General features: G+C 36.2%; 1 protein-coding gene across 1 annotated transcript; it reads left to right on the top strand.

Moving 5' to 3' along the window:
• The first annotated feature begins 324 nt into the window (after window positions 1-324).
• On the top strand, window positions 325-5139 carry LOC128549492 (uncharacterized). Its single transcript, XM_053526197.1, has 4 exons — window positions 325-696; window positions 2391-2534; window positions 3924-4168; window positions 4902-5139. Exons 1-3 carry the CDS (start codon window positions 567-569, stop codon window positions 4064-4066), a joined length of 417 nt encoding a protein of 138 aa, XP_053382172.1. The 5' UTR covers window positions 325-566; the 3' UTR covers window positions 4067-4168; window positions 4902-5139.
• The last annotated feature ends 5006 nt before the right edge of the window (window positions 5140-10145 follow it).

Genomic DNA, 10145 nt, shown 5'->3' with positions numbered 1-10145 from the left:
ACAAACAAATATTTTGACAGGGTATATATCAGTCTTACATATGTCGTGCATGCTACACAACAGACACTTTGATATGTTTTATTTATAAACATTAATTTTCTCTTAACATCAAATAATCTATTCAAAAGCGGAAACTCCTTTGATATTTTGAAAATGCGTGTTAAATACATTCATTCACCGATGAATCGCTTGTGGATTAGGCAATATCAAGTCAGCATGAAATCTTGCTAATCCCTTTGGCGTAGACAAAAATGGTATTGAATCTTAATTTTACACGTTTAACAGAATGTGAGTATAAAATCAGCAATTTGCATTACATACATGTCAAAACTAACCGTCTAAAGTTAATATCTGTAATTCAGAAATATTTATGGATTACTAGCTATATATGTATTTGAAATTACTGTTGTTGTTTTTGCTCATACTTTTATGCGGGATTAACCGTTAATTTGAATAATTTTGGCATTGTTAAGACACTTTTTTGCTTTTAAGTGTTATTGTTCATTTTAGAAGAACGGGTTTCTCGCGTGTTCAGTGTCTTCAGAACGGTCATATGCTATACAGCTATGTCGGAACGCGCGCGTGGTAGATTTCATTCAATGTACTTCAAATTCCGTGTTCAAAGAACATTTGCCAAGAAACCGGAGACTGAGTGTCTAGCCAAAGAATGCTACTTGAAAGAAGACCAGCTAAAATGTAAGTTGTCGTAGTTTCCAATGTTTATGTGTAGTTTGCGACGTGGGACACTTCGATAAACTCTGTTTAAGGTTTATGTGTATAATATATCAGTTAAAGATAAGCGCTACAGTTTCATATTTTTTCCCAGTAACAGATTTTGATGACATGTCCTGTATTACAAAATCATGTTATGCATTGATAAAATGAAATAAAAATACTAGGTCACCAGCACTGTTTCAATTTTATTTGCTCCTACATATGATGCTAATTTTAACATTTTTCAAAATTTTCATACTCCTAAAATATATTTCTGTAAAGTACAAATACCAGCATGAATTTGATATCTAAGCATTTTTTTATAACAGAAAACTAATAGTATATAACTAGTGAACATTCTCAGAGAAATCAAAAGAAATTGATTTTGTAAAAATAAAGAATACTTGTATTTTTTATATTTTTGTTGAGCTTAAGTTGGTATTTCTGCTTTTTTTTATTGAGTTTGACATAACAGAATTAAATCAAACTCTGCACATACATTTGGTTATGTCCAGCTAATCTAAAACAAAAAGAAAATTGATAGGTTACAGTAATAGATTTGGCTTAAATCAAATTACAACGAGGCGGGGTGTGGCGGGCATTTATACAAGGTAGGTTGGTACGAAAGACGTAATCAATTTTTATTTCAAACAAGGGCATATATTCAGCCAAACTATTGACAGTATTCTGTATTTGTCCACAGCTTAAGGCAAAGATAGTTAACATGAAGATCAAATGACCCTAGGTCGCTCACCAGAGGAAAATCTGGAATAAGTGTGACTGAAGAAACTGTTTTTTTTTTCTGTTTTTCTATAGGAAGAATTCATTTCGGCTGCTGCGTCCTTTCCCTTTAATATACTGATCTTAAAAGCAATAGGGGTTATCTACTCCATTCAGCCAATCACCCCACAAGTTTGAAGAGTGCATGTTAAAGGCTTCTCGACAAATGTTACGGAACTTTTCAGTGTTTAACCAAATGACTCTAAGATATATCAAATTATCAAACGGCAAATTTCTTAATTAGCGGATTTTTAAGTGTTTCTGAAGAATTTTGATGTCATAGAATGATGTAGGTTTAAATTCCGCAATTCTCCAAACAAAACCTATAGTTCCCGAATACGGATGTACGGTATGGGTACGGTACGGGGATTAGATATAACCAAACTGACACGGTGTTGGGGTAAATATCGACTCGTCCGAAAGAAAACTACCAAAAATTTATCTACGATAAACGTGATTTCTTATTATATATAGTTTGCCGCATGATAAAATGTGTGTGTGTGCGTGCGTTTTTAAATATGTATTTTAGAATCCGTTAGTCACTCTCGGCACTTGAGGAAGCATAGAAGGGACGTTAATTAAGTAAAATTTATATGATCACACTGTTTTCAGCGATATTGTTGGCTATGAGACACTAGATTTCACTCTGTTTTATCTTATAATCGTTTCAGCCACATAGCCTTTATCAAAATAAAAAAAAAAATCGAATAGTATTTTTTTTTTTACATTTAAAAAAGAGCGAAATTTGAATTTGATTACTGTTTAAACATATCTAAATTGTCCGGTTTGAACGTCTACAAAACTGATTTGATTTATTTTATGCGAAATTCTCTTTAGAATTTCAAGTCACATGACTATAAACATTGTTCTTTTTTTTTTTTTGTCTCTATTTATAGTAATTCTTCAATCCTTCTCTGCACTGGATGAGAATGGAGACGGCAAGATATCAAAACGAGAAATTGCGAGAGCATACAAACTTGCTGGTTTCAATCCCTCGAAGACAGATCTTGAAGAAATTGTGGGTCAACATGATGCAAACGGTACAAATATAAAAAAAAAAAAGATAAAAGGAAATTTTAGAAGAAATGATCGATTTTTTATGGAAATTGCAAATAGAATTTATTTATTTTCAGGCTATTTAAAAGATATAAAAAACACGAATAGACGTATTCACTTCAGGGGAACAATAAGATTCCATTTATGAATCACAGACACGTTTAAGTAGAAAATATCAAATGCGATATTTTGAAATAAGATTTTCTGGTGAAACAGTAAAAGAAAGGTAAATTATGGTTTACGTTGTAAATCTTCTGTGACTAATAGATGTCTGTAGAACATATTCTGTATTGCATTCATTTCAGGTGAATGTGCGGGATCTACTTCATGCCTCTGTGACATTGTGTCATTCGTTTATTAATTAAAGAAGCAATGCTTAAGATAAACACAAATGATTTAGAAAGCAAACAGAGTAATTGATATGATCATATCGAAATTGAGAAGCCAATATTGTTTAACTTGCTGTTTTAATGTTCAAGATACAAAATACAGCTAAAATCCTAAGTCATATTAAATTCATTCATTAAACGCCGTTGAGAGTTTATTGTAAATAAAAGAGGTTCCTAAAATGCACGAATTTGTATTTGTTGCAATTACTTACACTGCAAGAAACCCTTTTGAAACAGTTGCCATAAATCTGGGGTCATGCAGCTTTAGGCATACAGACACTAAGTCGCATAATGGCGGACGCAAATAGTCCTCAGTTGTTTTGCTCTGTAGAGCTATTTTCCTTTTCTTTGCAATTTTTTGGCTAAAATCACATGACAGATCTATGCTCGACATGTAGGTAGCATTTTGATAATGAAATAACAACATGACAATTTTTTCATGGAAACTTAGATCATACACCACCAGTATAATTTGGGGTCTCATTTTTTAGCTGATTTTGCAGTTTGTGTGTTTGACTGAAATTATTTTTCTTGCATCAAACATGACCCCCACTTTTCTTTTGATTTTTAGTTAACACTGACAATATTCTTCAAGAAAATGTAAGTTACGGAAATTTAAAATGGGTCCTGATATGTGCTGCGGTCATTGGAAATAGGTCAGTTTTATATAGAATAAAGAACAACAACTATTTAGTGTGTTATAACCTTTAGAGTTTGATATAAGATATTTCATTAAGTTCGTGGACTCGTAATGGCAATCGACAATCTACGTATTACTACGTAGGCGATTTCGGCATTACCCGGCTTTTACCGATACCCATATGCTTGTTGAGCTTTACGTCCGAAGAAAGCCGAATTGCCTAACGATAATACGTATTTACACGAAAATCGCCGAGTGCCATAACAGGTCAATATCCTGAAACATGAGTAATGAATACTAGTATTACAATAGAATCTAATATTAAAAATAAATATCTATTGCAGATGATGGATACATAGATTTTGCGGAGTACTTCCAGGCTATGCGAGTCAAAATGATTTCAGTGGACTTTGAAGAAGAAAGATTAAGAACTGCGTTTCGTGTTCTTGATACTAACCAGATGGATTCATCACACGCGAAGAATTAAGACACGCTATTTCAGCAAGTGGTAACCCTTTGTCTGAAGATGAGATAGATGGTATTATAAAGAGAGCCGACAAAAATCAAGATGGAAAAATAGATTACAAAGGTAGGTCAATACACATTTATTTGTTTTGCATCAGCGTCAGAATAATTTTATCACATGACATCTATAAATGAATCGCCAGTCCATAGTTTGAACTACTGACCGGTCAATATTTGATATAGTTTCTAGATTTTAACTCTGACATACACAAGACATCCATGCATTTTCTTCAAGAAAACGAAAAGAAAAAGTGACGTTGAATAGTATGCAGTGAAATGCAAGTTAACAGAAGTCAGGTACCCTCATACTGCCACATTTCAAAAAGCGGTCCGCAGAATAAACACCCTACTTTCGTTAGGGACATTTTTCCGTCTACACCACTGAAGCACATTTTTGACCAAATTACTGCTATATAACCAACAGATACTTTAACACACTGGTCCTGGTTACTATAGTCTTTCCCATCATCTAGCCCGGGACTCTGTGGCCAGATGGTTAACGTCCATGACTTTGAATCAAATTGCACCTGGCCGTTGTTGCTTCGAAACCACGACAGTGGTGCAGAATTCTTTTATGGCTTGCTTGCACAGGGTCGGTAGGTGTACCTAGGCAGAAACAAACAAACTACCGTCGTACACGATATATACCCGTCTTATTTCTGTTCTGCTCTTTGACGAAAAAAACGTTAAATATATAACAAATATGTCAATAAAACACTATAGACAGCTATTTTTTCTTTTTTATATACAGATGTACATTTTAATTTTTTTTGTATTGTATTGTTTATCTTTTTCAGAATATATCGAGGCTGGTCTTAGCAAGTGCATATTTTGACTGAGTTTGTTGATGCTGACATTCTGATTGGATATTTCAAGTACTTAGTGTAAATATTAAATGAATATGCACGCCAGGAGCTGTAATAAGTCCTTTTAAGAAAATACTTCCATGTGTATAATTATCAATGCAATATACATACAAAATGGTTCAACGAGTTAAAAGCAATATTTGTGAATAAAAACTACGAAAGACCGGTAGTACCTTTTTAATCCCCCGCCGTGGCGGAGGGATTATAGGAATGGTCTGCGTCCGTCCGTCCTTCCGTCCGTCTGTCCGTCCTTCCGTCCGTCCTTCCGTCCGTAACAAAATCGTGTCCGGTCCATATCTCCTAAACCCCTCGAAGGATTTTCATGAAACTTGGGTCAAATGATCACCTCATCAAGACGATGTGCAGAACCCATGAGTCGGCCTAGTCGTTTCAAGGTCAAGGTCACAACTCGAGGTCGAAGGTTTGAGCCTGCCATTTTGTGTCCGCTCTATATCTCCTAAACCCCTTGAAGGAATTTTATAAAACTTGGGTCAAATGATCATCTCATCAAGACGATGTGCAGAACCTATGAGTCAGCCATGCCGGCTCAAGGTCAAGGTCACAACTCAAGGTCAAAGGTTTGAGCCTTCCATTTTGTGTCCGCTCTATATCTCTTAAACCCCTTGAAGGAATTTTATAAAACTTGGGTCAAATGATCACCTCATCAAGACGATGTGCAGAACCCATGAGTCAGTCATGCCGGCTCAAGGTCAAGGTCACAACTTAGGGTCAAAGGTTTGAACCTTCCATTTTGTGTCTGCTCTATATCTCCTAAACCCCTTGAAGGATTTTCATCAAACTTGGGTCAAACGATCACCTCATCAAGGCGATATGCAGACCTTATGAGTCAGCCATGTCGGCTCAAGGTCAAGGTCACAACTGAAGGTCAAAGGTTTGAGCCTTCCATTTCGTGTTCGCTCTATATCTCCTAAACCCCTTGAAGGAATTTTATAAAACTTGGGTCAAATGATTACCTCATCAGAACGATGTGCAGAAATTATGAGTCAACCATGCCAGCTCAAGGTCAAGGTCACAACTCAAGGTCAAAGGTTTGAGCCTTCCATTTTGTGTCCGCTCTATATCTCTTAAACCCCTTGAAGGAATTTTATAAAACTTGGGTCAAATGATCACCTCATCAAGACGATGTGCAGAACCCATGAGTCAGTCATGCCGGCTCAAGGTCAAGGTCACAACTTAGGGTCAAAGGTTTGAACCTTCCATTTTGTGTCTGCTCTATATCTCCTAAACCCCTTGAAGGATTTTCATCAAACTTGGGTCAAACGATCACCTCATCAAGGCGATATGCAGACCTTATGAGTCAGCCATGTCGGCTCAAGGTCAAGGTCACAACTGAAGGTCAAAGGTTTGAGCCTTCCATTTCGTGTTCGCTCTATATCTCCTAAACCCCTTGAAGGAATTTTATAAAACTTGGGTCAAATGATTACCTCATCAGAACGATGTGCAGAAATTATGAGTCAACCATGCCAGCTCAAGGTCAAGGTCACAACTCAAGGTCAAAGGTTTGAGCCTTCCATTTTGTGTCTGCTCTATATCTCTTAAACCCCTTGAAGGAATTTTATAAAACTTGGGTCAAATGATCACCTCATCAAGACGATGTGCAGAACCCATGAGTCAATCATGCCGGCTCAAGGTCAAGGTCACAACTTAGGGTCAAAGGTTTGAACCTTCCATTTTGTGTCTGCTCTATATCTCCTAAACCCCTTGAAGGATTTTCATCAAACTTGGGTCAAACGATCACCTCATCAAGGCGATATGCAGACCTTATGAGTCAGCCATGTCGGCTCAAGGTCAAGGTCACAACTGAAGGTCAAAGGTTTGAGCCTTCCATTCCGTGTCCGCTCTATATCTCCTAAACCCCTTGAAGGAATTTTATAAAATTTGGGTCAAATGATTACCTCATCAGAACGATGTGCAGAAATTATGAGTCAGCCATGCCAGCTCAAGGTCAAGGTCACAACTAAGGGTTGAAGGTTTGAGCCTTCCATTTGGTGTCCACTCTGTATCTCCTTAACCCCTTGAAGGATTTTCATCAAACTTGGGTCAAATGATCACCTCATCAACAACTCATGAGTCAGCCATGTCAACTCAAGGTCAAGGTCACAACTGAAGGTCAAAGGTTTCAGCTCTGTATCTCCTAAACCCCTTGAAGGATTTTCATGAAACTTTGGTCAAATGATCACCTCATCAAGACGTTGTGCAGAATTCATGAGTCAGCCATGTCAGTTCAAGGTCAAGGTCACAGCTAAAATCAAAGGTTTTACCCTTTCACTATCCATAGCAGTGGCGGGGGATTTAGCTGTCTTTCAGACTGCCTTGTTCAAATTCAATATTTTACCCTTTCCACCTAATGATTTCATGACTTCCACTTCATAAATACGCGTTTTTCGTTTTCATTTCATCTTCATGGTTTCCACTCTACGTTATCTCCATTTCAACAATACTATTTCATCATTTTAACTTGATCTCATGATTTCACGGGTTCTTGATACGGTTTCAACTTATGAAACTCGTGAAATCATGAAACAGAGAAATCGTGAAATCGTAAAGGTGAATTCCTGAATATGAAATCGATAAATCGTGAAGTTGTAATGGTGAATTTCTGAGTTCATGTAGTGAAAATCGTGTAATCAAGAAGTGGAAATCATAAGTATTGAATCGAAAAAGCTATCTAAAGGAAACCTTGGATCAAGGGGAGTCATACAGGGTAACTAGCAAAATGGGATATTACGCGTTCTTTCCCTTATTGGAGCAATAAATGTTTATCGGTGTTTTCTTAATGTATCAAATACAACATTGAATAACATTATATTTGCGCAAGTTTCGCGTTAAATTAGCGACACCTTGCTCTTTTTTAAAGGTTTAAAATCAGTGTTGATACGCCGTGTACCATTGTAATTAGGTTTTTATGCAAAGACAAAACAAAAATGAAATGTTACAAACTGTGTTAATATAGGCGTCGTGTTTTTATTATGTGATGCATTTCACTGATATACTAAATTTCTTAATTATTGGCAATTTTACGTAATTGAGTTATTAACATTTTATTATAACTAAAGTTTCAAGAAGCATTAACGAGGACATTTATCTTTGTTTGAGGAGTAGACCCGTGGTGATGAATTCTAAATTCTCGTATGCTGTTTTTGTTGGTATCCTTCAGTGATAAAAGAAACAAAACAACCGCAGAATGCCGAAGTCGCGCACGGAAAATGTTTACTCGCACGGGATTGTCGATTGCCAGGCCATTTTCAACCTTAATATATATTAGATTCCTTTTCGGTCGCATCGTGCACGCAGATTTATGTTTTTTCTTAGACTTGTATGTTTTGTAATACACTGCATACTTTATTTTGTCTATTTTATCTCGAACCTCCAGAAGAGGCTAGATTTATCGGGGAAAAACGCATTATAAACAAAAGGGTCGTAATGTCGGCCATCGGATACTTAATAAAAGTCATTCTTGCTCTAACGTTTTTGGAAAGAAATAGTGTATTTGCAGATGTTGTATTATACAGCAAAGAATCCCACCGCTGTGATCACCGTAAAAGAAAAATATTATGAAAATTACTATACTCGTAATTTTGTACGACTAGAGAAAATGAATTACTATATACCGGCTATTATAACGGTTTATGAGCTGCAAATCACTTTTGGCGAAAAGTTGTTTTGGTGAGACTGCTTTTGCAATTTACTCCTAGCTTATTAAATGAACTGTCAAATTATGTCTAAGAAGAAATTAAGATGCCTGTCTGATTTTGCTTACTAAATGTGTATTTGTGTTGTTAATAAATTCAATTTCTCACAAAATCGTCTACTTGTCAGTATGCATTCAACACAGTGACATGAGCAATTCTGTAGAGAGATGAAATATTCTTGGAAGATTTATCTAACAGATTAAAACATAATAAATTGCCATTTTCTACTGGATATTTTTTCTTATTTTTACATTTATCTTTTCCATAAATCATTCAATGGAGAATATCTTCGTAGTCGACAGCGTAAAATTGCTGTGTTCCTTTTGAAAAATTTCGTAACTACGAGACCTAGTAGAGTCTAATGGACGGAACCTAGGATTTTGTACTGGGTGGAGTTTTAGAGGGTCCATGGGGACTGGGAGGGATGCACCCCTTGGAAAATATTTTGTGCACGTATACTTGAAATGGTGCAATCTTGTATTTGTTTGACATACACTTAACATAAGTTTTTGACGTCGTGCCATCATTTACATTAAGCAGTATGACCCAAATGATAATTGTGACCCCACTTCAGTAATCATACATTCTTCCTATGTACTGTTTCTCGAAGACAACGAGACATCGAGCGGGTAAGGTCTTTGATTTGCCACTCACGACTTACTTGTGACGTAGAATTCTTTAAATGAGGAACCCATGCAGCTGGAGTACGTAATGCCGGCGGTTCTTCTACCTGGATGCCATCGTAAGCCTGAAGCATTACATGAAAGTGCTCTTAGGGTCTTCTTCCACTAAAAAAATAAAAAGCTGGGAAAGTCTAAACTAGTCAGTGTGACTTTAACACCGCCCCACCCCCTTCCTCTTAAAAAAAATCAAGACAGCGAGCCGCAAATTTAGCGAAAATGAGTAATACCTCAATCAGGCAATCAAAAATGTATGTCCAACGGATTTTGGTCATGCGTTAAATGTTCATTAGCGCGTGAGGAAAGTATAACAGATTGCCCATCACCATTATGGTGCCTACCCTTCAAAACAAAATACTTCCCAGGTCTATAAATCTGTCGTAAAGAAATATTTCCATGATTTTTCTTGAAAGGAAATCTATTTTTTTTTTGAGCTGAATATGAAAAATCCGATGCTAGCTTCGGTTATTGATGAACTTACGTTGCGAAAATATCCCCAGGGAAAATTCGCTCTAAGTAATATCTGGCAATATCCGAATCCTACATGATACCCCCCACAGACTGTTTTCGTAAGTCAGACATTAAATCATCCCTGCCACTTATATTCAACGCTGTAAGGAAAGGGAATAGAAGTGAATAGATATACAGACTTCAGTGTTCTACAAAGCTGTGTATGAATACATGTTGTGTTACATATATGGTAACTGTTTGTTTAAGAGACGAGAATTTGAAAGTCCTTTGATATAAACAATTAGTACAATAAATAATATTCAATTTGGAAT

The sequence above is a fragment of the Mercenaria mercenaria genome, chromosome 16 (genome assembly GCF_021730395.1).
Source record: "Mercenaria mercenaria strain notata chromosome 16, MADL_Memer_1, whole genome shotgun sequence".
NCBI classification, from domain to species: Eukaryota; Metazoa; Mollusca; class Bivalvia; order Venerida; family Veneridae; genus Mercenaria; species Mercenaria mercenaria.
Note: the sequence above shows the minus strand (reverse complement) of the source record. Positions and strands in the feature narration are given on the sequence as shown.